The 19,008-nt window shown below is 42.7% G+C and overlaps 1 protein-coding gene across 1 annotated transcript in view; it reads right to left on the bottom strand.

The window, feature by feature from the left end:
- IQCG (IQ motif containing G) overlaps positions 1-19,008 on the bottom strand; it is a 43,657-nt gene that overhangs the window by 4,184 nt on the left and 20,465 nt on the right. Inside the window, exons 6-7 of the mRNA XM_045287522.1 lie at positions 13,230-13,391; positions 12,303-12,416 (exon numbers count right to left, since the gene is read on the bottom strand). Of these exons, the coding sequence (XP_045143457.1) occupies positions 12,303-12,416; positions 13,230-13,391 (276 nt within the window). The remainder of the gene's footprint in view (positions 1-12,302; positions 12,417-13,229; positions 13,392-19,008) is intronic.

Below are 19,008 nucleotides of genomic sequence, written 5' to 3'. Positions count from 1 at the left end.
GAAAGGTGGAGGGAGAAAGGGGGAACCAATCCAAATAATGTATAACACCCCCCCCCAGGGTGATGAACAGAAACATAGGTGGAGACAACGGATGGTATAAAATATGAAAATAATAGTAATTTATAATTTATCAAGGCTTCACGAGGGAGGGAGGGAAAAAAGAGTTGATACCTGTAGTGTTAAATTAAAAATGGCGCTGGGGAGTGAGTGGGGTGCCAGCCCCCACCTGCTGCTTGAACTCACTGGTTCAGTAATACTACTTCTGGGTTCAGTAATGCACAATTGTACGGTTGAGATATATAAATATTATATTAAAGTCATCGAGAGCATGAGAGATAATACAATAATACAGTCAGACATATTACATGGTAACATTGCTCACCTCCGCCCCGCTTGGTGGTCCTCGTGGGGGGAACCTGGCTGCCAGAGCAGGAGCCGCCTCCCTCTTGTCCACCGCCCTCATGGGAGCAGCCCTCCTTCCTCAGCCACCCTCGGCCAGCCACCTCTTGGGAGCCGCCTTATTTATTGCTAACCACGCATCATATTACTTTAGGGGGATACATCACAGCATTATGCATCACAAAGAAGGGCAGTACAATTCATCTTTGAACAGGTTTGATCATTCTGGTGTCTCATACAATAAAGCAGGCAATTACTATCCTAGGAAGCATGCAAGCCCCCCGATAGCAGATAACAACTTACGTCATAGAGAGGGGTTGTAACATAAGCAATACAAGCAATAGGAAGGGGGTGACCTAGGGGTGAACGTGCAATAGTAAGAGGAGGGAATAGGGGGGCATGTGTGGCAAGATAGTAGCCTAAGCTTAGTCATCTTAGAGTGGTCCCGGGCTTGCCTATGGGTACTGCTTCGAGGGAACAATAACAGAAAGGAATGGGCCCTATTTGTTGTGGGATAAGCAGTGGTGTCTGCTTGATCTAGACAGCTGATACCTCTCAGTGAGAATGACTCCCAATCCATTCTTGATGGTTGATGTTAGGGAGAATAACCTCTGATCTACTTTCGCTGCCTAGTGAACAATTATTCTCAAGCTAAGTCTGGCATATATTTTGGGGAGACAATTTAAGAGAAATCCTTCTGTTCCTCACAGATACCAAGGGCTCAAGTAGAAAGAAAATGTTTTGAAAAGGATGAGGGCAACATATGTACAAATGTGCTTCATACAATGGATGTATGGATTATTAAGAGCTGTAAGAGCTCTCAATAAAATGATCTATTAAAATTTTAAAGAACAAACAGCAGGACTTTGGTAAAATGTTTCTGTCTTTTGTTTTGCTTTTTTAAAAAGAAGCAGCGGCCTTGGAGGGTTCTAGCTGGCAGCACTAGGTCGTAGTCCACAGGGTGCAGCGTCTCCAGCTGCTGGAAGATCATGCACGTGCCCCCACGTCCATACCCGCCGACCTAGCCAGGGTGCGCTGTAACCCAGCAAGATGAATGTGGCAGCTCCAAGACATGGAAGGGTGCTAGCCAAAAGTGCAGTTAGGTGAGTAACACGTAACATATATTAGCAACAAACAGTGATCTGGAACTGCAATAGTAAACGGGCCAGTATAGGCTCGCAGGCAGCACACGGCTTAGGCTCAGATCCCAACTCGGCCACTCAACTAAGTCTACTTGTAAGGCTCAGCTCACTTATCCATGAATCAGAGATAAGAGCCTAACTGATAGCACCATGACATGACAAAGCAGAACAAAAAATATAATCCATAGGCTCATCTGACATACATACAAACTTTAAAAATCAATAGATCCAATGAAGCAGTCTATAAAAAAAGACTTGATGACCAAGTAGGATTAGCCCAAGCATTTAAAGATGATTCAACAAGGGAAAATTTTAGCAAGGTAAGACTGAAAGGAGACTCCCTTAGTTGGAGAGCGACTATCTGCCAGAAACCTAGAGGAAAACCTCATGCTTCTTGTAGTTTGTCTCCAGATGTGCCAGTGACTGGTTTATTGCCTCTCAGCTCCGTTCACCCTTCATGCCCTGCCTTATGAAACTGGATGCTGTGTAGACAGTCTCAATTGCCAGCTGGCACAATGCTAGGCGTTGTCAGTAGAGGGTGCAGGAAGGACATGGTAGGAGGGGTTTCTCTCCTCGGTTCAGGTGTGCCTCCTTTCTGATTTCAGGGCAGGCTGCCAAGGGTATGTGCGGTACACCCAGGGAGTAGTATGGCCTCACCACTAAGTTTGACTACAGCCAAGGAAGGAGATCCTTGTTGGCTGACACAGTCCCCAGTTTCTCCATTGTTTGCCTTTTCCCATCATTTGTTTCAGTAAAAGTATTATATTTGAAATTGGAGTCACCACCTGATTATATTTACAACACTCAAGGGCCATTCGTCAAGATACTTCTGCATAGGCTGGACAGGTGAGCCTCATATTATCCTTGCTATCTGGGCAACAGAAATACAGGTGAGTGCGTTTATGAACAAATCTGTTATTCTCTCAAAGTTTCAGAGGCTACAGAACATCAGCACTAAAGGGAAGACGGTCTCTCTTTTCCTCTCTTTCTCCTTTCCTCTCCCTTTCTCCCCCTTTCTCCTCCCTCTCTCTCCACCATTCCCCTCCCACACACACACTCACTCACTCTCTCTCTCTCTCTTTGGAAGAAAATCCTTGTCTGCGTCACTGGCCCCAGCATTCCTGGGTTTCTTGGCAGTTCTGCAGGTCGGTGAATTATTTAATGGTGCTCTTCTAGCCCAAGTCTCTAACTCCCACTGAATGACCTTTCCTTGCCTGGCCACATCTGGTAAGAAAGTGGGGGGAGATATGATAGGAATCACCTGGGAGTAATTGGGTCTAGGCCTCCCTGCAGTGCCATCCCTGCATGTAGAAAGAGCCCTCTGAGAAGCAGGGAGAGGGATCTCATTACCAGCAAGAGCCAGGGTGGAGCGTGCCTTCTGGACCTAAGACCTCTGCCCACGAACCTCCTGGACCCAGAAGACAGTGACAGCCTCAGAGGAGCAGCAGCAGAACCAGGAGGCAGAGCGGGAAACAGAGTGGTGGCCTTTCCACTCCAGGGAGCAAGGCAAGCTGGGCGCTCTTGTGTAGGAGGCTGGCTTGCAGAGTGCCTCTGGGCACTGAATTGGTGGTGTTGGGCTTCCTGACCCACAGAAGTGGATCTGAATGCCTGTGGGCTGAGGCTTACAGAGTGGGATGCCCCTTTGGACATTTATTAGAGGCTTGAAAGAACTTTGTAACGTGTCCTGATACACAACTATCCTATGTATGGATTGTGATAAGAGTTGTATGAGCCCTTAATAAAACTATTAAAAAAACAATAACTATCCTAGCATTTCTCACTGGCATAACAACTGGGTAACTTTCTTAATAAACTTTTTCATCATGAATTTTGTCTGTCAATTCTGGATAGCCCTTGCAATGGATATTAGAACCTAGAGGTAAAATAGAGAACATTGATTAAGGCATCACAATCTCCATGTGACATTTCTTTTCCATACTTGTGCTTGCTTCTAGCCTACTCTCTTTAGACCTCAAAAGTATGTACATTTCAGACACACCCTGCACCAATATTGTCTCATTAACATAACAAAGTACTCTACTCACAAACGGGATCGCGTCCACAGGAATAAACTCACTGCCGTCCAGTCGATTCTGACTCCTGGCAACCCTACCGGTCAGAGTAGAACACGTAACGACGATGCTCCCAGGTCTCCCTGTCTACTCAGCAGTTACTATACAAACATTATTCTGAGAAGAGATACAATTAAACCCATAGCATGCGGGGATGTGATAAGCATTACCCCCACCCACCTGCTTCTTTTAAGTCTTCGAGGGTGGCCCTCGTCTCTTCCATCCCTCCATGGGTACAGTACACTGCTGCACCCAGGCTTCTGGCATACTACCTTGGTCAACATACTCACTGCTGTCGGGCCAGTTCTGACTCATGGTGACCTGATTGTGGTAGGCAGAGAAAATTCCAGAGGTTTCAAGTTAGCCCCTTACTCCCATAATAGCCGTCATCCCATGAGTCAGAGAACTAATTCAGAAATCCTGCCAGTTGTTAAGTATAACTATTCCAATTACATATCCAGAACTGGGAAATAACAACAGTGTCGATCTGCAGACACAAATGGGCCCATCGTGAGTGAGATTTAAGGCTGCATCTATCACTTAACCATGATCATTACCATTCGATGAAAAGGCAACAGTAGGATTTTGGGTTTCCTGAAATTATGATATATTCAGAGCCAGTGTTCAGTAATGTCGCAAAAGTGTGGGCATTTTCTTTTCCTCAGTGCACATTCTCTCTAGTAAATGCCACACGTTCCCTTGGAGAATGCTTATATTTCCTTATCAGCATATATTTACAGCAAAGCTGCATGGTCCATCCTGACCCCCTCTGCCCACCAATCCTTTCAATCAAAGCTCTCTGGGTTTTGAATTGACGTAGTTCTGGAAACTGGGTGAAAGACCCTAACTCTCCACTGTTGTGACAAAAATCACGTCTTAGGCTGCCAGATCTGACTTTTCTCCAGTTATGTAGATTCTACAATGCTTTAATGGGTCTGTTGTACATCTATGTTGTTTTAAGGGATATCATAGTTTAAGTGGTTATAGGAGCATATACATTGCTAAAATCCTTTTGGGTCAAGACATTCAGATTACCCTGTTTCCCGGAAAGTAAGACATCCCCGAAAATAAGACCTACTTACAGTTTTGCCTCTCACTGAAATATAAGGCATCCCCCAGAAAATAAGACCTCCTCGAAAATAAGGGTTTGGATTGCTATGATGATGATCCAGAAGATGATGACATGTCTGTCATTGAATAAATGAGTAAATGTACCCATAGATTGTTGTACATGGAAATAATGGTAGTAACAAGAAATTCTTGATACTGTGGGATTCACAGTTTGTCTGGTTATGCTGGTTTGTGATGACAACTACTACCGTACCGTATACAGGTAATAAATTTCCTTTTTTGTTGTTCAACAATAAATGTGTACCGTATTCTTCTTCATGGAAAAATAAGACATTCCCTGAAAATAAGACCTAGTGCATCTTTGGGAGCAAAAATTAATATAAGACACTGTCTTATTTTTGGGGAAACAGGGTAGTAGTACTGCCAGGGTCAATGTGCCCACCTTGACTCTGGTAGTGTAGTGTGATCACTTGATCTCTGGCACTGTAGGAGCCCATCACCATTGGAATCATCTCAGGGACAATGTGCCTCCTCATGACCCTGGCCTACAAAGAGGAGCCACTACAGAGCCTTTCAAGGATAGAGGTGCTTCCCTCAATAACATTTCTTCAAGTCTTAGTAAAATGAGCGTCTTCTAGAGCTCTTTATGGAATCTAGTTTATGGTAGAGACAGAGAGAGGGAGAAATGCAAATTGCAAACAATAAACCCACCCTGACATGGTATCTCCCTAAATCATTAGAGTCTCTCCTCCACATCATATCAGGGAAACTTTGGCATCTCCTCCACATTAAACATAGGCCATACTGAGTTCATATTTCATCTAATTAACCAAACTGTTAAGAGTCATATCTAGCTACACGGTCTATACAAGATTTCTAGTTTGAATTCTATGTTAATGAATTCAGCCCAAACTAGCGTTATAGTTGACTTTCAACAGTCAACACTCTTAGAATCCATTTCCATACCTTTCCCTGGTTTCTGCCAATATGAGGGGGTACCCTCCCAAAAAACAAACAAACAGAAAAAGCTCTGGTGGGTAGAGCTTTTATGGTACATATTTTTCCCACTAGGTGAGCACTGAGCAATTTACTCTGACTTGGTGCACCCAGTGGCATCTCCCGGGAAGGTTCTCTCTGGTCAAAGTGAATTTCTTTGTAAAAGAGTTTTGCTTGAACCTCATTTTTTGTGATGGCCGATTTAAGAGAACAACATGCAGCTGTGAAATTGTGTTTCTTGCTGGGTGGGGGTGGGGGTGATGCCGCAGAAACTCTTGTGATATTGAACTCAGTTCACAAGGACAGCACTATGGGAAAAACTCAAGTGTACAAGTGGTTTTCTCGTTTCAAAAGAGGTAAAATGTTGACTGATAACAAACCTCATTCTGGACTTCCATCAACTTCCTGAACGGATAAAAATGTCAATTCATGCACTTGTGCTTGAAGACCGATGATGGACCATTGAAGAGATGGGGACATTATCTGGATGATCTTAGAGCTCTGTTCAGAGAATTTTAACAGAAGATTTGGGAGAAGGGTCCCTGTGAAATTTGTGCCTCAGGTTCTGGCTGACCAGCAAAAAGAGCATTGACTGGAAACATGCCGTGCTTTGAATACAACTTTCCTCTGGTTCCTAAATGCTTCCTCCCCGCCTCCACCCCCACTATCATGATACGGACTCTACCTTGCAAGTCTGGCTGGACCAGAGGAGGTACACTGGTACAGATGGGAACTGGAAATACAGGGAACCCAGGGCAGATGATCCCTTCAGGACCAGTGGTGTGAGTGGCGATACTGGGAGGGTAGAGGGAGAGTGGGTAGGAAAGAGGGAACTGATTACAAGGAACTATATGTGACCTCCTCCCTGGGGGACGGACAACAGAAAAGTGGGTGAAGGGAGACATCGGACAGGGCAAGATATGACAAAATACCAATTATAAACAGTATACCAGAAAGAGGTTTACTTGTGTTTTATTGATTATGCCAGGCGAGAAAATGAGAAAACCACTTGTACACTTGAGTTTTTCCCATAGTGCTGTCCTTGTGAACTGAGTTCAATATCACAAGAGTTTCTGCGGCAAGGGCTCATGCGGGAGGGGGTAGCGGGGAGGGAGGGGAAAATGAGGACCTAATGTCTGGGGTTTAAGTGGAGAGAAAATGTTTTGAGAATGATGTACAAATGCGCTTTACACAATTGATGTGTGTATGGATTACGATAACAGTTGTATGAGTCCCTAATAAAATGTTGTTTTTTTAAAAAAAAGACTATAAAAGAAGAATACAAGTAAATAAATCTGAACATAAAATATCAACAAAAAAAGAAAGAAAAAATAAATTCCATTTTTGGAGGGGTACCTCCTCGTATACTAGAAAAGTCTTGCAATTCTTTTGGCATAGAAGTTATTTTTTTTTCTTAGTTGTACAAATCTCCCTGGAGCACGCTGAGATTTGACCCTAATTATGGATCCAGTGGCAATAGGGGTGGTTTCCGGGGTCTTGAGAACGAGCATCCCTTTAAAAGGAACCTGCCCATGAAGTTACCCCAGGATTTTCAGGCTAAGAACAATGAGTTTCATTAGATAAAGGAAGGCAAGCTAATTCTACTAACACAGGAGACTCAGAGTGACTTGGGGACCCAAAGTTGTAGTTTCACCATGTGTTCTCATTGAAAGTTTCAAGGTCCCATTCTTTCCCACCACCACTCGTCGGTTTGGTTTGTCACAATCTTGTGGCTCTTGTGTGCTGTGGTGCTGGGAGCTGTGTCACTGGTATTCCAGCTACCAGCAGGCTCACCTAAGTGAGCAGCTTTCAGCAGAGCTTCCAGACTAGCTGCAGACCGTGAAGAAGGATCTGGCTCCCCCTTTCACAGGAAAACCTTATGCTCAGCTTTGGAAGCTAGCCAGATACTGAAGGCCCGATGACTGGAAGCAGAACAATGTCAGAGGTAGTGCCGGAGGATGGGCCCTGGGGACAGAGAACACGCACACTGTGACCGCGGAGCTGATTCTCGAAGTTGAGTTGACAGTGGTGACATTTGTCAGGTGAAGCCCGTGGGAGTGGAGCCTTCAGGACCATCATTTACTGATGGCGCCTGACTCAAGGTGAGGAGAAACAGCTGCAAAAGAGGTTTGGACAGCAGATTGACCTAATGCAAATTGTCTCTGGATCTCCTGACTGCTGCTTCCATGAGCAGTGATTGTGGATCCAAGCCCTTGACAACTTCAGCCTTCGCTCCATTGATCCTGATAGTACCTATTGGTCCACTTGTGAGGATTTGGGTCTTCTTTATACTGAGTTGTAATCCATACCGAAGGCTGCAATCCTTAATCTTCATCAAGTGCTTTAAGTCCTCCTCCCTTTCAGCAAGCAACATGGTATTATTTGCATATCACAGGTTGTTAATAAGCCTTTGATCCTGATGCCGCATTCTTCTTCTTATAAATCCATTTCTTTGATTATTTTCTCAGCGTACAGATTGAATAATTATGGTGAGGGAATACAACCTTGTTGCACACATTTCTTATTTTAAATCATGTATTAGTTCCTTGTTCTGTTTGTACACTGCCTCTTGTACAAGTTCTGAATGAGCACAATGAAGTATTCAGGAATTCCCATTCCTCTCAAGATTATTCATAGTTTGTTGTGATTCACACAGTCAAATGCCTGGCATAATCAATAAAACACAAGTAAACTTCTTTCTGGTATACTGTGTTTTCAGCCACAGTCCATCTGATATCAGGAATGATATCCCTTGTTCCATGTCCTCTTCTGAATCTGGCCGGAACCTCTAACAACTCCTTATCAATGTACTACTGCAACCATTGTTGGAAGATCTTCAGCAAAATTTTACTAGCATGTGATATCAATGATACTGTTCTATAATTTAAACATTCTGTTAGGTCATTTTTCTTTGGACTGGGTAGAAATAGGGATCTCTTCCAGTCAATTGGCCAAATAACTGGCTGCCAAATTTTAAACTGAATAAAATTTTTTGAAAGTCCATGAGAGCCAAACTATGACCTTGAATTTCGAGCCTATCTCAAGAACAGACTTAGCTCATTGAACACAAATGACAGAAGACCTGTTGAGCTGTGGGAGGACATAAAGAATGCCATTCATGAAGATAACAAAAGGTCATTAAAAAACAGAAAAGAAGGAACATTTCAAAGTGAATGTCAGAAAGATCAACTCCTCTTTATTGTAGAGTAGCTAGGGAAAGCGAACGGGGGTATTGAGTCACAGAGACGAACAGATCCTCATAACTGGCACTATAGGTAACATCATGATTTGGAGAAAAGATAGGTTTTGTCAAGGATTGTGTCTTGCTTGCATCTATATTCAGTGCTCATGGAAGAAGCAGTCAAGAGATCAAAAGATGCACTGTGTTGGGTAAATCTGCTGCACAAGACCTTTCTATAGAGTATTGCAAAGCAAGGATGTTATTCTGAGGACTAGGGTGCACTGGCCCACCCCATGGTATTTTCAATCACCTCATATCCGTGTGAAAGTTGGACACTGGATAACGGAGACAGAAGAATTGATACATTTAAATTGTGGTGCTGGAGAATAATATTGAAAGTACCATGAACTGCACTCAAAGGACAATCCTATCTTGTCGGAAGAAGTATGGCCAGAGGGCCCCATAGAGGCAAGGATGGCAGGGCTTTCGTTTTACATACTTTGGATGTGTTGTCAGGAGAGACCAGTCCCTGCAGAGGGACATCCTGTTTGGCAGTGGAGGGGCGGGGGGGAAAAGAGGAAGGTCCTCTAGGAGGGGATTGAGGCTGCGGCTGCAGCAGTGGGCTCAGAACACAGGAACAATTGCAAAGGCAGCGCAAGACTGGGCAGTGTTTAGTTCCTCTGTTCACAAGAGCACTGTGGGTCAGAACATGGCACCATTCTCTCCCAATGAGTGCTCCCGTGTGTACATGAGAAACTTAGCACGTCTGTGATTCAAACGTAACCCTGACTGGAATGCAAACCAAGGAGAGGAAAATGATGACTCATTATCACCATTACTATCTAATGTAGCCATTCAATAGGAAATGGAAATAGACATATAAGCAATGAAAGGGAAGATATAAAATTATTCTTTTGTAATCAATATGATTTCTACCTAGGCAATCCAAATAAGCTCACTGAAAAGGCATCAGGCCCCATATGAGAGGACATAAGGAAACTTGATTAGTACGCAACAATGGCTAGCCTTCTGATCACTGTGCCCTTAAAGACATGGCCAAGAGTATTGACTACAGAATTGTTACAGTGCCAAAATTTTGGAACAATCCAAATGTCCACTGATAAAACAATCTGAATGTCCACTGACAAAATTGTATCATGCATATTTGTACATATGCTGACATCATTATTTTCTAAGCATTTGCTTTCTATTGAACCCTTAGTAACAGCTCCTCTTTTTTCCCTCCCTCCCCCTCCCACCTTGTAAACCCTTGATAAATTATAAATTATTATTGTTTTCATATCTTACACCATCTGCTGTCTCCCTCCCACATTTCTGTTATTTGTCCCCTTGGGGAGAGGGGTTATACATAGATCCTTGCGATTGGTTCCCCATTTCTCCCCCCTTTCTCTCCCCAAAGAAAAAAATTTAATGGAATCTGGAACAGTATATATACTATACTATTTATATTAAAAAAATACCCCACCACACACACACACACACACACACACACACACTATTAACATGTATGTTTTTGGTTACAGAAGTTGCATGTTAAATGCCGTCACAGGGACCTCAGTGACAAGAGTACATGGGATTTTCTTAGGCTACAGAAGCAAAGCACCAAGTGTTGAACCCTGGTGATGCAAACAGTTGAGCGCTCAACCAGTGGTTCAGCCACCCCAGCTACTCAGAGAATAATGAAACTGTGCTCCGGTCAAGACTGACAGCCTTGGAAAAAACTCGATGACAATAGGCTGGGGTTTGTTACATGCTATGCATCCCAAACACTGAAAACAGGTGGCAGGATACATGATTCTGAAAGTGCAGGGGCTGTTAGTCGTCATTGCTTTGAGGTGCCATGGAGTCAGTTCTGACCCACAGTGACCTTGATGCACAGCAAAATGAAACACTGGGCCTGCACCATCCCCACAATTGTTCTTATGTTTGAGCCCATTGTTGCAGCCACGGTGTCAATCCATCTTGTCAAGCGTCTTCCTCTTTTTCACTGCCCCTCTCCTTTACTAAGCATGATGTCCTTCTCCAGGGACTGGTCCTCTCCTGACAACCCATGCAAAGTATACAAGGTGAAGTGCAGGGGTACAGCTGAGTCAAATAGCCTATCAGTTTTTAAAATATCATCTAGAAATTCTTCCCTTAAATTTGAAGTTGTTTATGGAAAATGTGTTAGTTTTTTCAAAGGCCGTCTATGTTATAAGTAAGCTGGATATGCAACAGGGATATTCTGAAAGGATCTCCCTGAACTTAGACATATGTCTAAACTTGGCTATATTATAGGTGTAGCTTGGGTTGATATTACAATTAGAAATGTTAATTAAAATAATTTCTGTTGCATATAATTCACACAAGAGGAAATAAATAAGTTCATGGAGAAATGCTCAGTTCTATTTGTTAGGAAAAAATGCAATATAAAATAACCCATTAAGTTAGCAGAATTTTAAAAATATTTAACATGTCAGAACTGGTAAAGAGAGAGTGAAATTAGTGCCTGCATACATTGCTGTGGGTAGTGTAGATTAGAAAATATTCAAAGGATTTATTAATAATAGCAAAATACTTGGCTTGTTGACAGCCATCTCATGATCAAGATTTACTCTTAGTAATAATTGCAGTGAAGGAAAATGAAGCTTTAATTACATAACAACTAAACTGAAAACAACCAAAATATTTGGTGGGGAGGGAGAAATGCTATACAATTATTTTAAATTATTTAGTGAAGATACCGTAATAATATGAGTGAAGCCATAAGCCTTTGAGTCAACTCCAACTCATAGCAACCCTGCAGGACTGAGTAGCACTATTCTATGGAGTCGAAGCTGTACAGTCACAGACTGCTCCACTGCCTCCCTCTGAGTGGCTGGCCTTCGTTCAACAGTCCAAGGCTTAATCCACCGCGCCACAACACCTCCTGTCTTTAAGGAAATATTGCCTTAAGTGGGAATACGCTATTTTCATCATTAAAAAAACCACGTTTATTTTAAAATTACAACTATGGTGCAATATAGGCATAGGGGTAGAATGTGAACTTTCAAAATCAGAAGACAAAATTTTACCTGCACTCAAATCAGTTATATGAAATATTTTTCCATATGGATCTATTTCAAAGAAAACAGGCTACCATGAGTTCTACAGGCTGGAGGACCTGTGGTTGATTTTTCTTTCGTTAAAAACATTTTTATTTTTGGCTCTTCATGGCATAGCGTATTGTGTTGGGCTCCTAACTACAAGGTCAGCGGTTTAAAACTGTCAGCCACTCGGTGGGAGAAAGATGAAGCTTTCTACTCCCATAAAGAGTTAAAGTCTCGGAAAACCCTGGGGCAGTTCCACCTTGTCCTTTAGGGTCACAATGAGTTGGAGTTGAGTCGAGGGCAATGAGTTTGGCATCTTAAACATCAGGAGATAGAGGTTCTTGGGACCCACCTGCTGCTCCTTTTTAAGGAAAGCTTCGATCTCCATATGAATCCGGTTCTCTTCTTCAGTTTTCATCCTTAGCTTCTGCAAGGATGGCAAAGACACATCAGGAGTATGTGCTTCCTGGCAGGGTTGGGGATCAGAAGTTAGAAGTTCTCAAGCTATGAGATAAGCTGAGCTTCTAACCGTTTAAAATAAGATAAGCTGTGACAGTTCAGTTGACATCAATTCATGTTACCAAATACTGCTGGGCCAGATAAAAACAAGTTCCCTGACCTCTGGGAAGTGATGTCCTTTTAAGGAGTGAAATAAAGCTGCAAGGGAACAGTGTTCTTGGGCCTCGGAAAGGACCCTCCAGAGAGCAAGGAAAAGTTGGTGCCATGGTCTTCAGCTAGACCTGGGGGTAAGCTCTGAACAGAGCAGAGGATGCTGACAGAGAGGTGACGCTTGCTACTGAGATGGACGCCTGACTGATCTTTGCTGGAAGATAGCATTCCCTCTTCTCTTCTACCTGAACTTTGTTTAGCTGTTTCGCCTGCATCTGCTAACAAAAGGTATCAGTTGGGTAAGCAAGCAACAGCCAAAACTAAGCATCTTGCTTTGCCCTTTTCCCTATAAATTACCCAGAACAATGGCTAGTGGTTTTATAAAATACAGCGAGGTAAAGTGACCAAGAGACAACAGGGCGAGCACAACTGCTTTCCAGGGTTGTTATAACGAAGCAAGAGGCACAGGCCCCAGCTGCTCATCAGACTCTGCTTCCACTTACGTAAAGCCTGGTTCACTCTTTATTTTCAACCTCCAGTCCTGGGGCTGTTGAAGAGAGAGCAAAAACAGGAACATCTCCCTCTCCCTGGCCCTTCATTAGCTGAGCCCAAATCGGAGGGGCAATTTAAGTCCTAGCCAGGAGCTCTTTCCTAAAGTAGCAAGAGTTACCTCAATCTCATCCAGCAGCTGTTCCTCTGCTCTGGCACATTTTTTATGGGTCTGGGTGATCTGTAGCTCCGTGTTTTTCTTCATATAACAATTCTCCATGTTGGTTTTGGCCTTCATCTCTTGGAGCTGGTCCCTGAGGTGAGCGATATATTCATTCCGATTCTGTGGAGGAAAGACCAGGTTTCTAAATTAAAAATTCATTGTGCCTTCTTTTAATTTGGGCTGTGGCCTTAAGTTCATCTTTGAATTTTATGAATCGACCATCTTGTACATCATCACCCTATGGAAATGTTGGCCTGCGCCGATGGACAGTAGAAGTGAAAGTGAAAGACAACAGGTTGTTCTAAGAATCCGGACGGTGAGGTTCTCTCCTAGGGACATTTGGCCATCTGCAGCCAGATTTCCAGTACTATCTCCGAATGAAAAGTCACTCGTGGTGTGACTTGGTCAACTCACTGAACCTCTCCAAGTCTTTTCTTCTGTAGACATGTCTGTCTACTCCGACTAAACCATCTCAGAGAGCGATACAGGGATGAAGAACATAGGTGACAACTGAAAGCTACAAAATGTTCTGCAATGTTGAGGTCTCAATATTCATGAGGAAAATATTTATTTTGTACCAGGCACTGAGCTAGGTACTGGGTAATTAAGTAGTGACGATCTAAGCAGACATGTTTCCTATCCTCAGGGTGCTTAGTGAAAGAAATGTGGTTTAAAGAATATAAAGATGTGTAGACCTTTTTTTTCTTTCAGGAATTGGAATTTATTGGGGTTTCTCATATACCCACTGAGGACCATTCTCACCCTTCTTACTAGTTTTAAGGGAAGGGAGGACCAACGCAGGGTATGAAGGTTACCCAAACAAGGAGGTCAACAATATGCTGATGGAACCTACAAAGTCAATATACTTTAAATTTTGACAAATATTTATATTTAAAAATTGAGGTAGATAACCAGAAAAAATTTGAAAACGTTTTACTTGCTTAGACATATTTTATTAAAAATCATGTTTAAAGGTTGGATGAATAGCATACAGTCTTTTCTGGATAGGAAAAATATATAGTGCATTGGGGTAGTGGTGAAGGAATGTGCACAAAAGTAAGTATTTATTGGATTTCTTAGATAATTATGAGACTTCATTCCAGTTATTTAAGATTTATGGTCTATTATGCCAGGAATGAAGAATTGAAGAGGAATAATGCCACATTCACCACCTAAAGGAAGATTTCAGGGTCTACCCTGAAGTATAATGCTGGCAATGATAGAATAACATCTATACTTCTACAAGGACGTCCAAATACTATGACTATCTTTCAAATTTATACACCAACTAGGGATGCCAAAGATGGAAGAAATGCAAGGTGTTTTACAAACTTCTATAGTCTGAAATTGATCAAACATGTACTTAAGATATGTTGATAATTACTGGTGTTTGAAATGTGAAAGTTGCAAACAAAGGATTACCTGCCTATTGATAGAGACGAGGCCAGAGATTGCAAGATAGAATTTTGCAACACCAATGACCTCTTCATTCCAAATCTTTTTCCAATAACTAAAATTGTGACTATATATGTAGACCTCATCAGATGGAATATTCAGACATCAAATTGACTCTAGCTATACAAAGAGATGATGGAGAAGTGCCAGTATCAGTCAGAACAAGGTCAGGGGTTGAGTGCAAGACCAACCAAGCTACATGATAAAGACCAGAAATACAGAGTTACAATGTCGGGCCTTTCTGCCTGTGGAAAACAGAAGATACTACATGCTATACTCATTTATAAGGTCACACAACATTGGTCTATGGTCACATAGTGCCAGCCAAAGGCATCTGGTTTTGGTGCTGTCGCCATGGATCAATGGTTACTTGAGCTCCCTCCTCCATTGCTGCTGTTCTACACAACTTATGTTTATAGTGAGGCGATTGTTGTGGACCACTGAGTCCATTCTGACTCGTAACAACCCTGTAGGACAGAGTAGAGCTGCCTCATAAGATTTCCTAACGTGATCTTTTTTTTTTTAAATCATTTTATTGGGGGCTCAGACAGCTCTTATCACAATCCATACATCCATCATGTCAAGCACATTTATACATTGTTGCCATCATCCTTTTCAAAACATTTTCTTTACTTGAGCCCTTGGTATCAGCTCATTTTCCCCCCTCCCTCCCAAACCCTTGATAATTTATAAATTATTATTTTTTCACGTCTTACACTGACCGATGTCTCCCTTCACCCACTTTTTTGTTGTCCAGCCCCCCCAGGGAGGGGATTATATGTAGATCCTTGTGATTGGTTCCCCCTTTCTCCCCCCACCTTTCCCTTACCCGCCTGGTATTGCTACTCTCATTATTGGTCCTGAGGGGTTTATCCGTCCTGGATTCCCTGTGTTTCCAGTTCCTATCTGTACCAGTGTACATCCTTGGTCTAGCCGAATTTGTAAGGTAGAACTGGGATCATGATAGGGGCGGGGTGGGGGGGGCAAGGGGGAGGGACGCAACTAGAACTAGAGGAAAGTTGCATGTTTCATTGGTGTTATACTGCACCCTGACTGGTTCATTTCCTCCCCATGACCCCTCTGTAAGGGGATATCTGGTTGCCTACAGATGGGCTTTGAGTCTCCACTCCGCACTCCCCCTTCTTCACAGTGGTAAGATTTTTTGTTCTTTGATGCCTGATTCCTGATCCCTTTGGTACCTCGTGATCACACAGGCTGGTGTGCTTCTTCCATGTAGGCTTTGTTGCTAAGCTGTGATCTTTATGGGAACAGATCACCAGGTATCTCCTGAAGAGTCACTGGTAGGGTAGGACTGCTGACCTTTATTTTATTTCTTGCGGGGGGAGGGGGGTACTGCTTGCCTTTTGATTAGCAGTCAACTGCTTAACAATTATGCAACCTGGCTAATGATGGTAAAAAATCTTACCGACACACTAGTAATAGTAAAAACTATGATAAAAGCATACACTAACAAGTAAGTTGAAGTGTCATTCTATTTCCTCATCTTCTCAGTGGGCAACAAATAATCTAGAAGCAGTGGGTTTGTATTTGTTTGGATTCTTTTAAAGATTTTCATTAAGAAAGCCTATGCCTTCACCACCAGCCAGCGTCATAACCCTGGTGTCCGTGTTGTCTGGAGCTTTCCCCATGATTGAAGTTTGTGGACTAACACAGCATGTTTGTGGGTTTTCAAGGCAGACAAAACTTTACTTCCAAATTCCCAAACTGCCTTCAGGGCTGGACTCCTGGACTTGTTACTGGAATTCAGAGAAGACTTAATCATGGAAAGAAGCAGTCAACCAATGAGAGTTAGTAAGGTGCTGATGGCTGTCCACAAAATCCTGTGCCAAAGGTTTCTTTAATAGGAGCGTCTGCTTTCCTGATTGAACACAAATGGGGAAGAGATGACTGGTTTCTGGATTTTGTGGAAGCTACAGTCTGGAGAAGTTGGAACTTGTTTCATATTTCAGGCTGCCTCTTGGGTTGGAAATGGGATGTAGTCCATTAACTGATAAAATTCATAAGAAAAAATATAGTTTTCTAATTTTAAAATGAGCATATATATATAGAGAGAGAGATGGCAAAGAATGGTTGGTTCTATGAGACTTTATGGATAAACTGAGCTAAACAGAATCTCCCATTCTGAGATGCAGTGAAGATAATCAAATCCAGCTTTCTTTTTTTTATTATTTGTTTTGTTTTGTTTTAAGTACAGCTTTCTAAGGTTTCAAGTTCCAGTTGTAGCCATAGCTTTCGTTTCCATTTGAATATCCCTCTTCCCAAGCCAACCATCTGCTTTCCTCTTATCTTCCCTCGTGGAATAGTTTCCACACACCTCACTGTCTTGGCTACCCTCTCTGTACTCCAACTATTCAACTTCTTGTAACATCTGATGCCTAAAATGGTACATGATCTTATGGCTGTGTGACCACAACAGAGTACAGAGGAGAACTCTCACTCTCAACCCTCTCCCCCCACCCCCCGCCATCCTTGCTGCTGTGTAAATATGATATATAATGGCACTAATTGCAGTTAACATATCATGGAGGAAGCACTCCAATATTTTTTATATTTTATGAAATATGTTGAAGATCAAGGATTGCAGCCTTCAGTATGGATTACAACTCACTGTAAAGAAGACTAAAGTCCTCACAACTGGAGTGACATCATGATAAATGGATAAAAGGCTGAAGTTGTCAAGGATTTTGTCTTGCTTGGATCCATTATCACTATTCATGGAAGCAGCAGTCAAAAGATCAAAAGGCATACTGCATTGGGTAAATCTGCTGCACAAGACCTCTTTAGAGTATTGAAAAGCAAGGATGTTATTCTGAGGACTAGGGTGCACCTGACCCAAGCCATGGTATTCTCCATGGCCTCATACTCAAGTGAGAGTTGGACACTGAATAAAGAAGACCAAAGAAGAATGGATGCGTTTGGATTGTGGTGCTGGAGAAGACTACTGAAAGGACCATGGACTGCTGAAGCGACAAAGTGATGTGTATTGGAAGAAGCAACACCAGAGTGCTCCTTAAAGGCAAAGATAGTGAGGCTTCATCTCACATATTTTGGGCTTATTATCAGGAGAAACAGTCCCTGAAAAGGACATCATGCTGAGTAAAGTGGAGAGGCAGAGAAAAAGAGGAAGGCCCTCAATGAGATGGATTGACACCGTGGCAGCATCAACGGGCTCATGCACAGCAGCAATTGTGAGGATGGTGCACGGCCATGCAATGTTTCATTCTGTTGTCCACAGGGTCACTATGGGTCAAAGCCAATTCGATGACCCCTAACAACAAAAATGTGTTGTCAGGCTTGTTAAGACTGAGAGAAAACTGTTAGAAGAGACACTCTCAAAGAAAGGCTAAGAAGTAAGAAAAGACAGGAAAATTATGTTCAGGGAAATGAGAAGTCCTAGCTCCGATGGGGAAATAACTCCTTGGCTTCCTGTTCTGATAATATCCTCAGCAGCAGTTCCCACAGTGGATGACTTCTTGTTCATGCCAGACAGTAGGATGAGGAAAGGCAGCTGCTTTCAGAAACCCTTCTTCGGCATAAAGCCATGTATGACTCTGGGACAGACTAGATATAGCATTAGCAAGCAAAACAGACTATAAACCCAGAAGCTCACCACGGTAGTAACAAGCTTAGACCTAGACGATGGATTTCTTAAATGATGAATTTCTCATCGACATCCCAACATCTGCTCCCTGCAGCCCTTTTCAGCTTCCTCTTATGCCACGCTCTGGTTTTCTCTCCAAACGTCACCCTTCTTTCAGGTCCTCAAAAACACTGAACAGAATCCTCCCTGAATCTTAGAAGTTCTGCTTCTGCTACTGCCAAGAAGATCCTGCTAGATGTATCCTCCCCTGACGAATAACTCTAAAGCCTGGACAAAAGTCTAAAAGCAGTTATATAAAAACATTTGAGAGTATACAAAAACCAAGCAGATTTTGGAGGAGTGTAGACATCTAAAATAAAGGAAAACACAGGATAAGTTCCCCCATTAAAAATCACATCATTTTATTGGGGGCTCTTACAGCTCTTATTACAATCCAAACATCCATTGTGTCCATTGTTTTTCCCCTTTTAAAAATAAAAACAGGAGACGGTCAAGTGAATTGCAGGGGGTGGGGGTGGACACATGCACACTCATGAACACACACGCCTAACTAGCCATCCACCGAAGCACACATACCGGGTGCCTACAATGTTTGCCAAATCCTCCCTCACCCCTTCTAAGCGCTTGGTTCCCAACACACTCCGCTCATACGGCGGTGCG

The sequence above is a fragment of the Echinops telfairi genome, unplaced genomic scaffold (assembly GCF_000313985.2).
Source record: "Echinops telfairi isolate 266 unplaced genomic scaffold, ASM31398v2 ScPeMD7_17;HRSCAF=63, whole genome shotgun sequence".
Lineage (NCBI taxonomy): Eukaryota > Metazoa > Chordata > Mammalia > Afrosoricida > Tenrecidae > Echinops > Echinops telfairi.
The sequence above is the reverse complement of the archived record's forward strand: the minus strand, read 5'-3'. Positions and strand labels throughout refer to the sequence as shown.